This window comes from Podarcis gaigeae (genome assembly GCF_964106915.1).
Source record: "Podarcis gaigeae genome assembly, chromosome: 4".
Classification (NCBI taxonomy): Eukaryota; Metazoa; Chordata; class Lepidosauria; order Squamata; family Lacertidae; genus Podarcis; species Podarcis gaigeae.
The window spans coordinates 93,479,310-93,500,683 of NC_139677.1; the positions used below are offsets into that span (position 1 = coordinate 93,479,310).

General features: G+C 48.8%; 1 protein-coding gene across 4 annotated transcripts in view; it reads left to right on the top strand.

The window, feature by feature from the left end:
* The window catches only part of GRM5 (glutamate metabotropic receptor 5), a 285,519-nt gene extending 264,720 nt beyond the window's left edge, over positions 1-20,799 (top strand). For 3 of the 4 annotated variants that reach the window (XM_083736138.1, XM_083736136.1, XM_083736137.1), the window contains one exon: positions 12,702-20,799. In XM_083736138.1, coding sequence (XP_083592264.1) covers positions 12,702-13,551 — 850 coding nt within the window. In that variant the 3' untranslated portion in view covers positions 13,552-20,799. The remainder of the gene's footprint in view (positions 1-12,701) is intronic. The other variant, XM_083736139.1, reaches the window with a different exon arrangement.
* Positions 20,800-21,374: the final 575 nt, after the last annotated feature.

Here is a 21,374-nt window from a genome sequence, read left to right on the forward strand (position 1 = left end):
TTTGGAGCCTGACCACCTCGGTGACAAATTGTGGACAGGATTTCAGAATGGAAAACAGTGTGTGTCCCCACAAAAAAATACGAAAGTCAACCTTCTCCAAAAGCATTTGGATAAGCTACAAAGCATCGTTCAAAATGAATAACAATCCTTTTTAATGGACTCCCGGGTGTTCCTTCCATGGCGATCTCTTGAGTTGTTCAGGTCATCAATTTAATCCCTGCTGTTCTGTCTTTCTATTCCCTTGTTGGGCTTCAATGATGTCAGCAGTGGTCGATTGTGTTCACACATCTGCTCAGGATTGATCCACAGCTTCTGTTTGTTTGTCAACCTCTCTGTGTGGCATTCTCTCTCTCTCTCTGCCCACTCCATCTCTCTCTTCCCTCTTTTTCTCTCTCTTGTCATGGCCGTTTCTAACTTGATTGATCTGTTCTGGAAAAAGAACAGCAACTCAGTTGAAGAACAAGAAGCAAATTGGTGGGGAAGAAAAGTGCATGCAAATATCAATTACTCATATGCCGTTTTATACTGTTGACAGCGGGGAGGGGGCTGCTTCCCCACAGTATATGCAATCTTTGTCCTGTATATTTTCCCTCCAGTGAAGAGCCAATATTCATTCTATAGCATGATGAATTTCATTTCAGTAGAGCTGAGAGACAGCATGCTATTGAGGAAGATGCCCTACATTTGTTAGCTTAAATCTTATTAAATACGCCGAGGACGTTTCTACTTGCATGGAGGTAAATGTGCCTGAAATCAATGGGGCTTTACTTCCAAGGAATTTTGGTACAGAAGTCTCACAGGTAGTGCAAAGGTCTACCAGTAATCTCAAGAGAGAATTTTAGATATGCATATTTGGTGGGAGAATTCCGCTTTCCTCTGTGGGCCACAGACATGTCAGTCTTGGTGTGGTGAATCTGCAGCAGTGCTTTGGAGCATTGATGCATTGATGCATGACCTTACCATTTCAACTGTGTGACAAGTGAGTGTGTGTGCTGTGAGACTGTTTGGAATATGAAACTTGTTCATGTCTTTGAATTTGGGCTGGGCAATATATTGTCCAAAACAGGTTTGAAGTCCATATTGTCATATCGGTTTCATAATTTTTGACCTGGCAATATATCACGAATCGTGCGTGTGTGATGCAAAAAATCAAAATGTGGGGGAAACCATGAAGACAGCCAATGGTTCTCTCGATTCCTGTAGCCCCTGTTGACTCCACTGGCTCAACTCTCCTCTGCCTCCTTCAGGGGGAAAACTGTGAAGCCATCCAATGCCTCTACATAGCTCAATCCTTATTTCAGCCATCATGATATATCGGTATATCACAATGTTTAGCTGGTGATATATCACGATGTTGAAAACCAGATATCAGCCAGCCCGGCTTTGGATTAATGCTCATGTTTTGCGCCAATAACACAGCCTTGGCACAATGGGCTTTGGCAACCAATCCTGTACTGCCCTTGCCTTGTGCAGTGTAGACCAAGAAGGTAAATAAACACTGCAGCCAATAAAACAATTGTTTCCACAATTCCTTAGGTCAGGTTTAGGGAACTTTTGACTTTCCAGATGCTGCTGGACTACAGTTCCCATCAACCCCAGTAAGCATGGCTAGTGCCCAGTGAATGATGGGTACTGTAGTTCAGCAACAACTGGAAGGCCAAAGATTCCCCACATCTGCCTTTTGGGAAAGGATTGTCCAAGTCTTCATCATATGAATGTCGATAAAAGCCAGTAATGGATGTGGCAACAGAAGGAACTGAGGCTAGAAGAGCAGAAACCATTTTCTCTTTTCATGTAGGCACAGATATTTAACTTGTGTTGTTCTAGTTGTTTTCTCTCTGTGTCAACATGGGGATAAATCATGGCAGGGATGAAGGACCTTTAACTCCCTGGATGGTGATGGATTTCTGCTCCCATCAGCTCCAGCCAGCAAGATCAATGTTCAGGGATGAGGAGAGTCCATAGCCCAGAAACATCTGGAGGGCTGTAGGTTCCCCACCCCAGATTTAAGGTATTGAAATTGGCTGACTTATCATCACAGAGACAAACCCTCATGCAAGCTGTTGCGAGATAGATATACGTTTCTTATTTGTTGCATTTAATTAAGTCAGTAATTTTAAGCCAAAGTCATAGCCGCGCTACCAAGGCATCGATGTTTTGACAGCCTCATAAAACATCCCATCACATAATTGATTTTAGATGATGGAAGTGAAAGCTATTAGTGGGTGGCTTGTGACTGATTGTTGCTCAAATATAAAAGTGCCTTGCAAACAACTAACATCATGCACATAAAAACGTTTCAAGTTTGTGCGACAGCTCCCATTTTGTGGTTTTCTCCGGCTTCTTTTCTGTGGAAGGAAATTGCTTGGGAGAAACCACCTTTCCAGCTCAGTGAACATGATGTTGCCAGGCTCCTGTTACTGTTTGAGCTGATGCATTGACTTTTCCCAGGGTATCATTGTAAGCAACATGGCCATGATGCAGCTTCCAACTTTTGAAGCCCAAATTGGTTTGCATGGTCCATTCTAACACCTAGAATCCAGAGAAGGAGGAATATCTAAGTTCTGTTTGGCTGCAATGCCTGAACAGGAAATATGGGTGCTAATAAGAGGCATGGGGTCCTACTCACTCATCCCCTTCCACAACATCCATGTGTGCTCCAGACCACCCCGCCTTTGATCTCAGCCTTCCCCTACTGAATGGGGAAGGTAAGAAGAGGACTACCTACTACTCTCTTTTGCTTTAAATTTGAGTAGAAGGCCTGTGTGATCAGGAACCCTGAAAAATGAGGGTTCTCAATCTCATGGAGACTTCTACTCATGTTCAAGCAAACACTTGAGGATGTCACAAAAAGGATGTCACAAAAGGATGTCACATAGAGGAGGGAGAAAGGTTGTTTTCTGCTGCTCCAGAGAAGCAGACACGGAGCAATGGATCCAAACTACAAGAAAGAGGATTCCACCTAAACATTAGGAAGAATTTCCTGAGAGTAAGAGCTGTTCGACAATGGAATTTGCTGCCAAGGAGTGTGGTGGAGTCTCCTTCTTTGGAGGTCTTTAAGCAGAGGCTTGACAACCATATGTCAGGAGTGCTCTGATGATGTTTCCTGCTTGGCAGGGGGTTGGACTCGATGGCCCTTGTGGTCTCTTCCAACTCTATGATTCTATGATTCTATGATTCTAACACGAGCAGAGGTCCCCTTCAGACCTTCCTCATTCAACATAGAAAATTTGGGGCGTTGTGTACAATTGTAGCTGCCCCATATCAAAAGGGATATTGTAGAGCAGTGTTTCCCAACCGGTGTTCCGCGGCACACTAGTGTGCCGCGAGAAGTTGCCGGGTCTGCCGTGGGAGGGAGGCGGGCGAGTCGGGCTGCTTTAGCCCCGTGCGTGCTCTCCCAGCTGGAGAGGTGACGCACGCCTATGGAGGCTCCTGCCATAGGCGCGCGTCACCTCTCCAGCGGGGAGAGGGTCGCGGGGGGCTGCTTTAGCCCCGTGCGTGCTCTCCCAGCTGGAGAGGTGACGCGCGCCTATGGAGGCTCCTGCCATAGGCGCGCGTCACCTCTCCAGCTGGGAGAGCACGCACGGGGCTAAAGCAGCCCCCCGCGACCCTCTCCCCGCTGGAGAGGTGACACTCGCTTATGGCAGGAGCCTCCATAGGCGCGCGTCACCTCTCCAGCTGGGAGAGCACGCACGGGGCTAAAGCAGCCCCCCGCGACCCTCTCCCCACTGGAGAGGTGACACTCGCTTATGGCAGGAGCCTCCATAGGCGCGCGTCACCTCTCCAGCTGGGAGAGCACGCACGGGGCTAAAGCAGCCCCCCGCGACCCTCTCCCCGCTGGAGAGGTGACACTCGCTTATGGCAGGAGCCTCCATAGGCGCGCGTCACCTCTCCAGCTGGGAGAGCACGCACGGGGCTAAAGCAGCCCCCCGCGACCCTCTCCCCGCTGGAGAGGTGACACTCGCTTATGGCAGGAGCCTCCATAGGCGCGCGTCACCTCTCCAGCTGGGAGAGCACGCACGGGGCTAAAGCAGCCCCGCGCGACCCTCTCCCCGCTGGAGAGGTGACACTCGCTTATGGCAGGAGCCTCCATAGGCGCGCGTCACCTCTCCAGCTGGGAGAGCACGCACGGGGCTAAAGCAGCCCCCCGCGACCCTCTCCCCGCTGGAGAGGTGACGCGCGCCTATGGCAGGAGCCTCCATAGGCGCGCGTCACCTCTCCAGCTGGGAGAGCACGCACGGGGCTAAAGCAGCCCCCCGCGACCCTCTCCCCGCTGGAGAGGTGACGCGCGCCTATGGCAGGAGCCTCCATAGGCGCGCGTCACCTCTCCAGCTGGGAGAGCACGCACGGGGCTAAAGCAGCCCCCCGCGACCCTCTCCCCGCTGGAGAGGTGACGCGCGCCTATGGCAGGAGCCTCCATAGGCGCGCGTCACCTCTCCAGCTGGGAGAGCACGCACGGGGCTAAAGCAGCCCCCCGCGACCCTCTCCCCGCTGGAGAGGTGACGCGCGCCTATGGCAGGAGCCTCCATAGGCGCGCGTCACCTCTCCAGCTGGGAGAGCACGCACGGGGCTAAAGCAGCCCCCCCCCCGCGACCCTCTCCCCGCTGGAGAGGTGACGCGCGCCTATGGCAGGAGCCTCCATAGGCGCACGTCACCTCTCCAGCTGGGAGAGCACGGGGCTAAAGCAGCCCCCCGCGACCCTCTCCCCGCTGGAGAGGTGACGCGCGCCTATGGCAGGAGCCTCCATAGGCGCGCGTCACCTCTCCAGCTGGGAGAGCACGCACGGGGCTAAAGCGCCACCGTCTCCCGGCTGGAGACGCGGGGCTGGGGCGGGGGAAGCCCGAGCTTCCCCCTCCCCCAGAACGGGACCCAGAGCTCTGGGAGCTTGCGGGGCTGGGGGAGGAGGAAGCCCTCCGCCAGCCTCCAAACCATGTCGGGAGACAGCGGGTGGGCGCGCTACGCCTCTCCCGCTGTCTCCCGAGTTTGCGGGGCTGGCGACGGGGAGGAGCAGGCTTCTCCCCCCGCCAGCCTTCTAGCCAAGTCGGGGGACAGCGGGAAGGGCGCGCTACGCCTCTCCCGCTGTCGCCCGAGTTTGCGGGGCTGGCGACGGGGAAAAGCAGGCTTCTCCCCCCCCCCCGCCAGCCTTCTAACCAAGTCGGGGGACAGCGGGATGGCGGCATTCCTTCGGAGGACGCCCCGTGCTCCGCGCTGGTGTTGGCCAGCCTTGTGCACCCGGGGGATCTCCCCCCAGGAGCGTGCGCAGAGCACGGGGCGCCCTTCGGAGGACGCCCCGTGCTCCGCGCTCGTGTTGGCAAGCCTCGCGCACCCGTGGGGGCGCGTGGGGCGCCCTGAAACAGAGGGTTCCCCATGCTGCGGACTGTAGCCTGCCGCCCGATGCGCGGGGCGCCCTGAAGCAGAGCGCCCCTCGCGCCAGGCAGACATGGGCCAGCCCCACAAGCTCGGGGGACAGCGGGGAGGCGCAGCACCGCCATCCCACTGTTCCCCGACCTGGTTTTGGGGGGGGAAATAAAGGAAAAAAATTTTTCCTTTATTTCCCCCCCCCCCAAAAAAAAGTAGGTGCGTCCTATGGGACGGAGCGTCCTAAAAATACGGTACTTACTATTTCATAATAAAGTAATTATAAAATACCGGTACTTTCTTTGTGTTTATTTGATGCCTATTAAAGAGAGTTACTTTATATATAGTCAATATAGGCACAGAGTTAATTTTTTAAACATTTTCTAATGGTGGTGTGCCTCGAGATTTTTTTCATGAAACAAGTGTGCCTTTGCCCAAAAAAGGTTGGGAAACACTGTTGTAGAGTAAGTAAAGGTTCCAAAAAAGGCAACCCAAATGATCAAGGGGCTGCAGTAACTCCCCTATGAGGAGGCCATAGCCCCAGGTGCCTCTCATTGGGGGCTCTGGGTCCCAGAGCCCAGTCTGGCAGTGCCACCGCACTCCCGGCCCCTCACTGAATGGCCGCCTGGTTAGTGTGAGGGGATGCACCCATAGGCAGGCGGACAGGCAGAGTGGTGCAGTGCAGCGCAGCCCCGCGAACCCTCTATGCCCAGTGGCGGCAGTGAAGGTTAGGCTGGCGTGGCAGGATTTTGTTTACCCTGCATACCCAGTGCCTGGTCCCACACGTTGCATGTGCACATGCACGCCGGGCACCAGTGAATTTCACAACACTGCTGATTTGCTCCCACAGGAAGTAGTGATGGCCACCAACTTTAGAAGAGGATTAAGCAAATCAACAGAGGATATGGCTATCAATAGCCATCATGGCTATCTACTCCGTATACTGTTGGAGGCAATAAGGCTCTGGATACCAGTTTCTGGGGGACACAAGTGGGGAAAGAACTGCTGAGGGCTTCTCACAGGCTCCTTCGACAAAAGGGTGCTGGACTAGTTGGGCCTTTGGTCTCCTGTCTCCTACTAATGTTCATATTTCCTGTTCAGGCCTAACAGGGTTCTCTAGACCTTTGATGGAGGTATTTTAAGCAGAGGGTTGTTATAATAATAATAATAATAATAATAATAATAATAATAATAATAATTTATTTATTTAACCCGCCTTTCCTGGTTCAGAAAACCGGGCTCAGGACGCCTAACAACAAATTTAAAACAATTGATGCAACAAAAAACAGCATAAAATACAGTATAAAATGTGAATAACAATAAATTCAGAATTCAAAAATCAATTTAGGGGGGAAATCCATCCAATAAACATTAGATGATCACCAGGGCTAGCTGGTTAAATTAGTCCTATTTGGGCCAGCGAGGAGACCAGGGGAGAATTAGCTGTGGGATCCCAGAGTGGGTAATCTTCATAAAAAGGGGAGGGGGGGAGGGAAGGAAGGGGAATAAAAGATCAGGCTAAGTTCAAGATGAAAGCCAGGCGGAATAGCTCTGTCTTACAGGCCCGACGGAAGGAGGTTAAATTCTGAAAGGCCCTGGTCTCATGGGACAGAGCATTCCACCAGGTTGGAGCCATCACTGAGAAGGCCCTGGCCCTGTTGTGGTTGCAAGATTGCTCCATTGAGCAGGGGGTTCCACTACATGAAGTCTCAGGTTCCTCCCAACTCTTAAAAACCTATTCAATTGCTTTATGCATCATCAGGCTATTGGTCATCTAGGGCAGCACTGTCTGTACTGACCAATGGCAGCTTACCAGATTTTCACACAGCCACAGGAGAAGCTTGGAATTGAACCAGGCATGCTGTGTGTTCCATCACTTTACATGTCTTTCTTGTGCAAATCCTGGCTTGTTCAGCCTACATGTTGCAAGCCCTTATATAGCTCGGCAGCTAGGTAGATCTGAGACACTACAGAGCTATGCTGTTGTTTGTTTTTATGGTAGGCTCACGGCTCCAGCCAAAGCTTTGAGTGTCTTTTCCCCCCCAAATGGAAGCCTAAGGTGACTTTTACTATCTTGCAGCTGCAACTGCAGAGGAGGAGGAAGAGAAAAACAGCATTCTAACTTGATTTATCCACTGCTATAAGCACTCATCTGTGCTCTTTAAAAAAATAATTACAAAGGTGATTTTTTACAGCAGTGGGTTTGCCTGAAAATGCTGCACATTCAATGAGATATTGATGCCCCCAAATTCCTGCAAAAAAATGGAAAAACAGGAAATTGAGAGAAACAAAATATGTCAGATTCACCCATTCCTCTGTGGATTAGAGAGAGAGAAAGTGAGGGGGAGAGAGAGAAAGAGAGAAAGACGTCCCTGCCTGCCTGTGAGCTTGGCAAGGGTTGGAAAACCCAACCAAAATCTTAACAGCAATAAGGACACCTTGTGACAGGGATGGCGAAGGTGAAAGATTATTCGAGGAATGAAAAGCACTGGGACATTGGGATTGCATTCTGTGGAAAGCTGCCTTCAGTATTTGAGGAGGGACAATGACTTTTGCATGTTTGTCAAACGTTGCTTTGTTTTCCCTCAACGAGAAAGCCAGTGATGCGATCTGACTGACCCCCTCAGTTAAACCTCCTGGATGGGCAAAGAGAGTGACACATGCGTCCCGAGGCCTATTTGGGTAGTGGGAGAAGGGAATTTAAAAATGGCGTTCTGCCTCCAATTTCCTGGAAATGTCACTGGTTTTTATGACTGACGCACTTTAGGGAGCGAAGAGGCTTAATTTGCTACATGAACGTGACACAGAGCTCTACAGTAAAAAAGAAAGAAAGAAAGAAAGAAAAGGAACCAGTCTGGCACTTTCGATATATGGACATGGCAATGAGCCCAGCTTGGGGTGGCAGCCGCTGACAGGAGACTCAGTGCCTCCCTGGCTATTAAATGACACAATTCTGCTCTGTCAAGCAGGTGGCCTGTAATTAGGCAATTAGCTCCCAACAAGGCCAGTTGTGTAGTCACCCTGAATGGCTGGACAATCCTCTCAGAACCTAGCTGGACAGTACGTGAGGAAAATGAATATATGCACGTAAGACTTCCTCGTCAAAAGACTGCTAACTCTCTCTATTCCAGCGTTCTGAACAGTCTGGAGGTTCCAGGTCAGGAAACCCAACCCTTAATCTCAGGGTGAATGAGAAAGACCATCATAATAACACATGTCACAGCCTCACTATGCCTACCTTGCTTTGGGGAGGGGCGTTTAGCTGCATCCCCCCCCCCCACTGTAATAATAATTTTATTATTTGTACCCTGCCCATCTGACTAGGCTTCCCTAGCCACTCTGGGCAGCTTCCAGCATATATAAAAGCATAATAAAACAGCAAACCTTAAAAACGGCTGCCTTCAGATGTTTCCTAAATGTTATATAATTAATTACTCGTCGTCTTGACATCTGATGGGAGGGCGTTCCACAGGGTGGGTGCCAATACCAAGAAAGCTCTCTTCCTGGTTCACTGTAACTTCACATCTTGCTGTGAGGTTAACGCCAGAAGGCCCTCAGAGATGGACCTGAGTGTCCAGGCTGGATGATGGGGGTAGAGATGCTCCTTCAGGTATACAGGGCCCAGGCTGTTTAGGGCTTTAAAGGTCAACACCAACACTTTGAAATGACCCCATAGCTGTTGATTGAGACAATGAATCTAAGTCCACAGCCTGCAAGCATGTGAGTTTCCCTACAGGGAATATCCCATGCAGATCTTCCCCTGCCTCTTCCCCATGGAAAACCATAAGAATCCCATGAGTTGAGGACCTTCTATGATGCTGCTCCCTGATTCAGTTTGGGAAGCCTCTCTCAGATATCTTCCCTGAGCTGTTTTGAAATCTGCCTTGGTTTCATTTGTGTGATGCCGCATTGAATTCTGGTCTGGGAGAGATATCAATAAAGATGACAATAAACCCTTAAACTACAAATTCCATGAAAGATTGGCCAGGAATCAAGAAATTTACTGTATTTTTTTGTTCTATAAGACTCACATTTTCCCTCCTAAAAAGTAAGGGGAAATGTGTGTGCATTTGATGGAGTGAATGCAGGCTGCGCAGCTATCCCAGAAGCCAGAACAGCAAGAGGGATTGCTGCTTTCACTACGCAGCGATCCCTCTTGCTGTTCTGGCTTCTGAGATTCAGAATATTTTTTTTCTTGTTTTCCTCCTCCAAAAACTAGGTGCGTCTTGTGGTCTGGTCGTCTTTTGGAGCAAAAAATACGGTAATTCATGTGGGAATGGAAAACAAGTAAATTTCCAACTAAGTTTCTTGGAGAGTGAGTATTCCCCCCCCCCCTACTTCTCTGGTTTTCTTGACTCTTCTCTTTACACATAAACTTCCAGAAGCAGAGGTCTAATTTCCTAGACTTATTTCTAGTCTAAGAATCCCATCCCCTCAGGGATGACACCTGGGGTGGGCCACACACCCTGCGTGCCCCCTTCCTCCGCCAGTGCCCATCTATTCTCCACTCTGGTACTAGAGCTACTAACTGCATTAACTCACAAATCCCAGCTACTCCTTCACCAGCATTTCATCCTCCTGCTCCCTCTTACCTGAACTTTTGACAGCAAAGCCCCTCCTCCCATCTAGTCACAATGTAAAACACAGTTCTCTACAGGTACATTCAAACACGGGGAATGTTGCATTAGTTTTCCTGATCCTAATGCTGATCCTAATGGGATGTGGGTGGTGCTATGGGTTAAACCACAGAGCCTAGGGCTTGCTGATCAGAAGGTTGGCGGTTCGAATCCCCGCGACAGGGCGAGCTCCCATTGCTCGGTACCAGCTCCTGCAAACCTAGCAGTTCCAAATCACATCAAAGTGCAAGTAGATAAATAGGTACCACTCTGGTGGGAAGGTAAACAGCGTTTCCGTGCACTGCTCTGGTTCGCCAGAAGCGGCTTAGTCATGCTGTCCACATGACCCGGAAGCTGTACGCCGGCTCTCTCGGCCAATAAAACGAGATGAGCGACACAACCCCAGAGTCGTCAGGGGTCCCTTTACCTTTACCTAATGCTAGCATTTCAGTCCAATTTTTGAACATTGCTTCCATACTGCAGTACCTTTTGTGTTATGGAACAGTCACTTCCTGACTGGTACAGGCACATATTGCACTGAAGTGCATTTGCACCACGGGGTGTGGTGTGGCAAAACAAGGAGCATCACTGGACAATGTCTCTACTCCTCCATCCTTTACACACATGCATGTTTGGGACCCACTATGATTTCCTATGAAAACAAATGGAAGGGACTGCATACAGGTATGCCCCCCCAAATTTCATCACTCCCACAATTCTTTGGGTTAATGGGGTTGCAGTTTTTTTTTTTTTCTGGAACCAATGAACACAGAAAGGAGTGTTAAACTTCCACTATTCCAAAAGTCATCGAAAAGCTCAGATATAATACAGAAATTAACAATTAGTGAAATGGAATAAAAGGCTATGTAAATGCAGCCTACATCGACTGCAGAACACGTGTGACCACTTGTACTGTATTAGCTTGTAAAGTGTTGAAGAAGGATTTCACCACTGGCATAATCCTGTTTCACCAGAACCACCTCCACAATGTGTCTTGTGATGTATGTGCCTGCAGTGTATAAATCCAGATGACTGGTCCATGCATTATTTCCCCTGATCTTGAGGAAAGTGGTTGTGCGTTTGAGTGTAGTGTGTGTGATACGTTATTGTGTGTGGTGCAGTTCTCGGTAGAGGTGCCCACTCTACAATAAGAAGATTGTCTAGGTGGATGTGTCTGTGAACCATTTTGCAGCCTCAGGCATGTTTGTTTTGTCTCAGCCATTGCTTAACAGTTTATACTTTGGAGATGCTCCATGATGTGGATTGCTGGTTAATAATGTGTAATTTGTTTACATGGATTTGTGTGTGTGTGCCGGAGCAGAGAAGGCTTGAAACAGCTGTGTGAACTGTAGGGTATCTCTGCTGATGAAAAGGATGCTTCTCCTCATTCTTGTCTGTACGAATGGACCCAGAAACATTTCATCATAGGTGAAATGGATATAGTGGCTTGCTCCTCGTAGCCCAGGTGGAGAGGAGACATGACGGCCCTCTTCAAATACTTGTAGGACAGTTGCATAGAAGAAGAAAGCCAAGACTTGTTCTTTGCTGCCCAGAGGACAGAGCTAGACCTTATGTTACAGGAGGCTAAATTTCAGTTCAGCATTTGGAGAAGCTCCTTGATGGTAAGAGCAGTTTGACAATGGAATTGCTTACCTGGAGAGGTGGTGGGTTTTGATCCAAACTGGAGGTCTTCAAGAAGAGGCTGTACAGCAGTTGCAGGCAACCATTGATTCTCCAGATGTTGATGAACTACAGCTCCCACCATCCCTGGTCATTGGCCATTCTTTCTGGGACTGATGGGAGTTGTAGTTCAGCAGCTTCGGGAGGACCTGCTGTACAGCTGTCTCCTTGCAATACTCTCTTTTCCATGCACAGAGCAGAGGGTTGAACTAGACGGTGTGCAAGAAGCCTTTCAACTCCACGATTCTGTGATGTCCGAAAAATCCTCCGCATTCTCTAGAATGCAGTAGAAGCCACTGGTGGCTACCTGGTTTCATTTGGGTACCATGATGGTTTGTTTCAAGGCTGCTTGATGACTACAACATTTGCTTATACTTATCTTGACACTTGCTTCTTTCGATAGCAGCTAGCAAATTTAGTTCAGTTAGCTTTCAGGAATGACACCTGGGCACTGTGATTCTGACATGTTTATTCAGCGCTGGCACCAGACTTCAATGGGGGCCCTTGGTGTGATGCCAGTGTTGCTTCTCCACTGTCCAATACACACACAGAGAGAGACAGAGTGAGGTTCAGGCACAGCTCTGGTTGCAATGTCTGGCGCCGCATGTTTTTCTGCTACTGACGCCATTCAGTGTTGGGTGGGTGCTGGTGATTTTGAACGGGAGCTAAGCTCAGCTGCCATCCATGGGGGCTGCCTGCCATCTTAAGGGACCCCAAACGCATCGCCCTAGACCATAGATCTCTGAAATCAATACATTTCATAGATCTGTGTGCCAGCACGTGGCATTTTGGGTAACCCAAAACGGTAGGTGGCCACTGCAGATGAGCTTGGCTCCCATTCAAAGGAAGCAACACGGTTTGCTGTAATGGGTTGAATGCTGAGTAGCATCGTGGCTGGGGTAAGCTGGCAAATGGGTGTTCCAAACCCTTGGGGCTGTCAGAACATTGCCTGACCTGGCCAACCACTTGTGATGGCCCTGCTGTTAATAGCTCCCTTAGATATGAACCTTAAGTTCCTTCTCTCTCTCTCTCTTCCTTGTTTTGCAGCTCCAATGGGAAATCAGTCACATGGGCCCAGAACGAGAAGAGCACAAGCAGGGGAGCCCACCTCTGGCAGAGGCTTTCCGTTCATATCAACAAGAAGGAGAACCCCAACCAAACGGCCGTAATCAAGCCTTTCTCCAAAAGCACAGCCAGCAGCCAGCACAGCGGCAGCAGCGGTGCCACACTCACCGTCCCGCTCCCAGAGTCCAGTGCCAAACCGCTTTACGACGTCTCCGAAGCAGAGGAGCACTACCCGGCTCAGTACCGAGCTCAGACCCCTTCCCCCATCAGCACCATCAGCCAGAGGACCGCCTCACTCAGCCGGACGGAGGACGACGTCCCGACGTTCCAGACAGAGCAAACCCAGAGGAGCAGCTCCTCCCAAGGCTCCCTGATGGAGCAGATCAGCAGCGTGGTGACCCGCTTCACCGCCAACATCAGCGAACTCAACTCCATGATGCTCTCCACAACCACGCCGGGATCCATGGTAGCCACCCCTCTGTGTTCTTCCTACCTGATCCCAAGAGAAATCCAGCTTCCTACCACCATGACGACGTTTGCAGAGATCCAGCCTCTCCCTGCCATCGAGGTCAACGGCGCATCTCAGTCGGCCAGGAAGCCGTCCTGCGGCAGTGTCAAAGAGGGCCCTTCGGCAGGAACACCAGCAGCGCCAAAGCCAGACCTGGAAGAGTTGGTGGCTTTGACGCCTCCCTCCCCCTTCAGGGACTCTGTCGACTCCGGGAGCGCTTCGCCCAGTTCCCCGGCCTCCGAATCCGCCCTGTGTATCCCCTCTTCGCCAAAATACGATTCGCTTATGATAAGAGATTATGCTCAGAGTTCTTCTTCTTTGTGAATGTAGCTCACGTTCAACCTTGGATCTCTACAGCTTCAAGACAAGAGAGACGGGAGGCCAACCCTCCAAGATCTCCAGTGTTTACAGACACAAATGAGAGTATTTGGGTCACCTCGAATAAATAATAAAACACGGAAGCAGGAAAGGGAAAGACGAGTTATGCTCTTTAAACACACACAAAATAATAAAAAAAAAACTGTTAGCAGATCTTTGTGGCCTTAAAATCATGGGCTTTTAAATGAGATAAAAAAAACTGCACCTATCTTTGAGGGCTTATAAGGAGTCTCTTAAATCACATACCAAGTGCTTTGCATTAGTATATAACAATGAACCGTCGACAACGCATATCGGAGAGAGAGTGTGAAAAGGAAGGTTGACCTTAAGCAACCGTCCAGCGTTTGTTTACTTGGATTCCTTAACCAAGAAGTGAACCTTGACCTTTTATCAAGAAAATGGAAGACCAAAACGTTGAATGTACATTTTCTAAGAGACTTCAGATCTGGGACCAAAACAAATCCAGCTCCTTTTTTTGGTTCAAGGCATTTGTTTGGGTTTTTTTAAATGAAGATCTCAACCAATAGTCACCTGTTCTCTCTAACTGCTAACCATTTTTTTTTGGCTAAAACGTTATGTGTACATGGCGGTCCTCCGCTTGTTGACAGACGTAAGTTGATGCATTGCAGCGGATGACTGCAGTCACAGAGGGCTTTCCAAACGACTTCTCATCTGACAGATTTGTTTATGAGGAAAAGTAATAATAATCTCTTCAGTTAAGTATCTAAAAGATTTTTTTTTCTTTGTTAACATTGGATTCACCTCCAGAGCGACAAAATTCCAGGAGGATTTTCCTGACTATTTCACCGTGTTGCCAACCAATAATGGAGTAGCAAAAAAGAAAATTAATAATAACAATATTAATAATAATATTTTATGGAGTACTGTTTTGTAATTCCCTTACCAGGGCAAATGTTGAGGTGAATATTCTCTTTCTAGCGACACTGTGGAGCTATTATAGCATAGCTGTGTTTCCCAAGTGAAATCCACACATTTTTATGGAAATTCTTACATTAACATTGCCAGTTTGAAATTTTTACCAGGCTCAAAGGTCTTTTAGTCATAAGGAAAGGGGTCAGTTGTCTGATATTGTTCTCGAGGAGCAGGGAAGGGCCGTAGCTCAGTGACAGAGCATTGCCTTGCATGTAGAAGGTTCCAGGTTCTAGGGCTGGAAGAGAACCCTGTCTGAAATCCCAGGAAGCTTATGCCAATCAGTGTAGAGAATACTGAGCTAGGAGGACCAATGGACTGACTCAGTATAAGGCAGCTTCCTGTGTTCCTATGAGTTGCTGCTCTCAATCAGAGAGGTGGGTCTCCCTAGAGAGATGTGGACAATTGCCAGGGGAAGTGGGACTTCCTTCTTGGTCCCTCCCAACGCGTCTTTTAATTGGGAGAGATGAGTGCAAGCTTACTGCTCTGCCAATCAATTGCAACTGCAATTTGAGAGGCTGTGTGCCCTTTCAGGATTAATTCTCGGTACTGTTTGGCCAACGGGACAACCATCAGTTTTCCACAGATTTTAGGCTTTCTTTCCTTTATAGAGATGACGCACACAAACACACCAACTTTTTCAGGGTGTTAAAGCAGGCAACCGATTCATGATGTGACTTCGCTCCCTCTGTCCTCCTTCAGTTTCCTGGATCGTGGGCCATGCACAAGAATGAGCAATGGCGGGAGGGAATGTCGTGGGTTACCTTTCTGGCGTGACGGGCTGCTTCTCATAATACAGCCATCGCATTGGAAGTTTCTTGAAGCCATCGCTTTTGGGTGTGCCATTTGCCATGTGGATTGGGGAAATGGCGGGCACGTGGGTGTGATCATTATGGGGTGGGTTGCCAAGCTAGGTCCAGATCAAGGCATTGGTTTTGTTGCTGGAGAATTGGAATGGCATCCCCAGCAAGATGTCTACCTCCCCTTTGGTGAGATCAAAGCCCTCTTAATTCATACATTATCCATTCAGATAACATACATGTGAATAACTGCTAGTAGGGGAGGACCTGCGTCTGACCATGGAAGCATCATGCCATCATCATGACTCATAGCCATTGATAGACTTGCCCTCCTTCCATCTATCTAATCCCCTTTCTCAAGCTGACCAGTCAGTAGCCATCACTAAATCTTGTGGTAGCTATTTGCTATGTGAAGAAGTTCTTTCACTTGTACCTACCGGCTATTTTTATTTGCTCTGGATAGCTCAGGAAATTGGTTTAAGTCTATATATATCCATTGAGATGGGTGGCATGGTGTCTTTATTGCTTACTTATTTAACTGCTGGGTGGTTGCCTTCTCTCTCCCCGAAAATGCGGGGCAGAGAACATTTCAAAAAACAAATTCCTATATATATATATGAGATAGAGACCCATGATTAAAGTTGCTAGAGGCTGCTAAGGAATTTGTGTTTAGAAATGTTCTCTGCCCCGCATTTTCGGGGAGAGAGAAGGCAACCATTCAGCAGTTAAATAAGTAATCAATAAAGACACCATGCCACCCATTTTGATTGGTGCAAAGGAGCATGGCTCAATGGCAGTGCATCTGTTTTGCATGCAGAGGATCCCTGCTTCAGGCCCAAGCATCTCCAGGTAGGACTGGGGGAGAAGCCTGCTTGAAAGCCTGGAGGCCTCCTGCCAGTCCGAGTAAGGTACACTGAGCTCTGCCTCCACAGCTGGAGGCAGGAATGCTTTTGAACACCAGGTGCTGCAAACCACAGGAGGGGAAAGTGCTCCTGTGCTCAGATCCTGCTTCCAAGCTTCCCACAGGCATCTGCTTTGGGACCATTGGCCTGATCCAGCAAGCTCCTCTTATGCTCTTATGAGCTGGGTGGATTAGTGGGCTGACTCAGTACACCTGTGTTCCCATGTAGTCATGGGCTATGGGATTCCATGGAATCTTGCATTGACTTCATAAGGAAGTTGTGTTTCCTGAAGTTCAAAGGGAAGAATGGGGAGATCAAGAAACAACAGAAGAAGGTGGAGGCCTTCTTGTGAAATGTAAATATATAGAAGGATGGGGAGGGAAAGATGTGGATTTAAAATTCATTCTTTATTTCACTGAACAATGAATGTGTAATGCAATAGAAGCCAGTGTTGTGGGGCAGAGCTGTGGAGTTGCCCTCACAAGGCTGGATGGAGATGGGGCAAGGCAGAAATGAGATCAGGGTGTGAGCACTCAGAAGCAGAGCAAATTCAGCATTCCCACCAATGTGTCCACACCACCCTGCGCTACCCCATCCAGGTACTTTGCAGAGATGATGCCCCACGACACTGGTCACTCCTGGTGTTGTGTTGAAAACGAAGAAAAAATGGGGCTAATATAATGGGCCACCAGATCAGGGGTGAGAAAGCTCCTTTGGTCCTCCAGTTGATGTTCGACTCCCAACTCTCCTAAGTCCCAGCCAGCAAAGTCTATGGTCAGGGACTTTGGGGGTTGAAGTGCAGACAGATATGGCGGGTCACTGGTTCCCCATCCCTGCAGGAGATCCAGCTAGTCCACAAAACTGCAATGCAGCCCATCAGCAGGGCTTTGAGGGCCTCTTGACAAAATGCAATAAGATGTTGTGGCCCAACAGGTCTGGCCAGTGTCCCATGTGACTTGGGTGTGTCTTCTATAATATGCCCCAGGATCCTCTGCAATGCGCAGGGTTCTAGGGTAATGCGTAGACGTATCATGGCCTACTTGAGTCACAAATGGTACCCTGAATGTAGAAGGTCAAAAATAGCCCAATCGAGGTTCAGAGCGATAGGGCATAGATTTTGGTTGTCTTGGTGCACAGCCGTGCTGTGTGTGCTCATATTCAATCTGCATAAGAGCACCTGTGAGATCGTTATTGGTCGGTTGAGAATTGAGGACACTGTGTCAATGACATACTCAGACATGGGAGTGTAGGGCTCAGGATCTTTGTCAGTGCGGTCCAAATGGGAAGTAGATGATTAGCCTAACTGGGGGTGCAGATGCCTGGCTGGAATGTTCTGGAACCATAGCTGTCAAACTTTCCCTTTTTTAAGGGAAATTCCCTTATTCCTAATAGGATTCCTTGCAAGAAAAGGGAAAAGTTGACAACTATGCCTGGAACTATGCCTCTTGCCTCTTGTTTGTTCTGGGTGAAGGATAGGGAGGGTTGTGTGGATGTGTGAAGGAACTAGCCTGCCATACAAAGGTCATACAAAGGTCCATTCCACTTCTGCATCTGGTCTCACCCACACAGTGGCGGAGTAAGCTGCATGAGCGCCCGGCGGCGGCCATGCAGTGCACCCGGGGGGTGGGGCGATCCGCCATGTGGGGACAGGGCCATCCACTGCGCAGGGGGCTGGGTGATCCTCTGTGCGCATGCGGCGGCGGCGGGATCCTCCACTTACGGCTGCAGCGGTGGCAGTGCGATCCTCCGCTTGCAGCTGCAGCAGCACGATGGTGGCGGCTTGCACCACTGCGCCCGGGGGCAGCGGTGCGAGCTCCCCACGGGGTGCCTTTTTGTCACCCCCCTCAGAGTTGGCACTCGGGTTGGACCGCCCGCCCTGCCCCCTTCCTTCGCCAGTGCACCCACTACTCACCCTTGGTCAAGGGCCATAGCTGAGTGGTAGACCATCTGCCTTTCAAGCAGAAGGTCACAGGTTCAATCCCCAGCATCTCCAGGTGGCGGGGGATACACCTTGCCTGAAAAACTGGAGAGGCGCTGCCAGTCAGTGCAGACAATACCAAGAAGGATGGACCAATGGTCTGATTCAGTGTAAGGCAGATCCCTATGTTTCACCACTGGTATGTGGCCCCTTAGGCTGAAAAAGCTTCCCCAACCTGGATTAGGTTTTGTTTGCAACAGATTGTCCCAGCAGGTTATGGGCACCTTTTGTCTTTTTCTCGGGTGGGAGGGACAAAAAGGGATCTGTGGTGCACCTGAAAGCCATGAATCAAAGTTCCCAGTGAGGTGGCGAAGGAGGAACATAGGGAAGGGCAGTTCCAAGGTGCTTTTCTCCCCGCCCCCCAAAGCGGGAAATAATCTGCCAGAGCACAAGGGTAATGTACATCTCCTTTTTGTTCTGGAAGGTAAATCACATAGAGTTGAAAGGGACCTCATCTAGTCCACCCCCCTGCAATGGTGAATGAGGTGATGGTGAGGCTTTCAAGTTTTACTGCTGTTTGTGACACTTCAGCACAGAGGAAGTCAGAGAGTAAGGGAAATGACTGAGCAGGTGCTAGATACTCTCCCTTTCCCCTTCTAATGGAGTTCGGTACTACAAGTGTAAACAGTAGCACTCCTTTTTGCAAGGTTGTTTACATTGCTGATTAAAGGCTAATTGTTGCATTTCAGCTGGCTGAAGATATTTTGCTAAAGCTCGGTGTGTTTTACAAGTTCAGCCTTTGCTATTCGAAGGAAGCACCGCTGCAGTCATCGGTGCCTACTTCCAGGTAATTATGCACAAGGCTCTCGTCATGTTGCAAAAAATAATAAACCCGTAATTTTCTTTTTAAAATATATTAAATTTATACACTGCTCTTCCTCTGAGCATCACAGAGCAGTCTACAATGCCATAGTAACAAACAACAACAACATATCTTATTGTCCTTGCTAGCTAGGAACCACATTAGGGTTCTAGCAAGTATCACTATAATCTCCTCTATGTTAAAACGAACTACTATATCCCCACGCGTTTCAAATGGCCACATTTCCAAATATCTATTTTTAAAAAAACCTCTATATTAAGTAATGCATGTGAGAGATTTAGAAAATCCCGCAGCAAAGCTCATGTCTTGTGGCTGGATTACACAGGGTTGTGTACCATTTGATAACTCTCAAGTTTGAAAGAATTGGCTCTCTGGAGGAGGCAGTAGGGAGGTCAGCGTGGTGCAAACACATCAGCAGGAGATTGGCTCCACCGCTGCTTTGCACCATGCTGACCTCCCCACCACCTCACCCCTCTCCCTCCCAGTAAGCAATAGCAACCCACCTGGTGGCTCCACCCCATCCAGGGAGCAGCTTCTGGAAGTTCTGAATGTGCAAATGGGCTTAACTGGAAGAGCACTGTACATGTGTGTCCTCACACACATGATGATCGGGGTGATGATAGGGACATTTTCTCTGTAGCATTCAATGATGCTCGTTCATACACGGAATGAATGCTGCAGTCAATGAGTGATGGGCACACATCTATGAACCAGTCCTCGGAAACTAATGGCCTAATCCAAGACTCCATGTATGCTTCACTGCACACCCAGAGGCCCTACAAAATCTCTGCTTCCTTTTGCATGCTCTGAGCTGAGCCCTCAGTTGAAATTCCCTATGTCCAGCAGGGCAGCGGGAGGCAATCATGTAGAGAAAGACTGGGTTATTTATTGTTACCTGGAAATCTAATAGAATCATAGAATTTTAGAGTTGGAAGGGATCGTCTAGTCCAGGGTTTCCCAAACTTGGGTCTCTAGCTGTATTTGGACATCATCCCTGAGCATCCCTGACCCTGCTAGCTAGGGATGATGGGAGCTGTGGTCCAAAAACAGCTAGAGACCTAAGTTTGATAAACCCTGATCTAGTCCACCCTCCTGCGGTGCAGAAATGTCCCACACAGAGAATCGAACCTGCAGCCTTGGTGTTAACAGCACCACTCTCTAACCAACTGAGCTGTCCAAGCAAATCGGAGTCCTTTTTTCTATAACACACACACACACCACTGCATTGGGAGTGTATTCATGTGATTAGCTAAGATTAAGCAATTTGCAAACTGGCTCAGAAATTCTAATGTCAAATGTTAGCATTTCAAATGTAGAATTTCTGGAACGTGGCTTATTTTTGTTAAGACTGTAAATGCAAATACAAGTATATACAGGGGCAGCAGGGGACATTGAAGAGCTGTGTCACTCATGCACTCATTGTTAGGAAGGTCTCAGATTTTGATACAAACTGCAGGTTCAGAATTCGCTAAGAAACACAGGAGGTTAGCAAATGAGCTCTGAAAGCGGAATTTTAGAATGGGGATGTTTCTGCGGCTGTCTTTCCTGAGTTGTGAATTCTTAATCGATAGAACGTGTTTGAGTTTCACATTTTCTTAGTGGCGCTTAAGGGAAAAGGCCTTTTTCACAGCATGTGGAAATACTTCGTGAAAATCCCCTTTCCGAAAAACCTGTCAAGTAAACAGTGATGGGGGATGTATTCAGTTCCATCTGTACTTTAACATGAAACTCCATACTTCTCACTTCCCAAAACAAGTTGTGTGTCGAGGTCCCCAGGTCCACCCCAATAACTCACACATCACACAGAATTTTTTGTTTAAGATTTTTGGCATAATTTTGGCCACAACTTTATTGAAATACAAATTTGTGAGTGGTTGCTTAGGCATTGGTTGCGACTATCTGCCCCCACCATGGGGGACAGACTGACATTCCGCACGATGCGAAAGTCAGAATAGGGGAATACACTTGGGGGTAACGTGGAGCAGGGAACCTGCCCTCACCCCAAATGCAACCAGGAGCTCATTGCTATGGCCGGAGCCCCCTTGACAGAGTGGACAAGCAATAATTAGCCCCCAATTCCTTTAACGGAATCCCTTGCAGCAGCAGCATTAGAGGGGCAGGCACTCAACCTACCAAGGGCAGGCACTCAACCACTTCCCCTCCACCAACCAAACATAAACCAATGCCTAACCGCAACCTTACAAGTTGTGACGATTTGCTACGCAGTAGGCAAAAACCAAATGGCCCCAGCCAATCAGCCAGATGGACAAAATTCCTACCAGGCCCCTGCCCCAAGAGCAGATGACCCCATGACAGGCATAGCAAGGTCAAAGCGA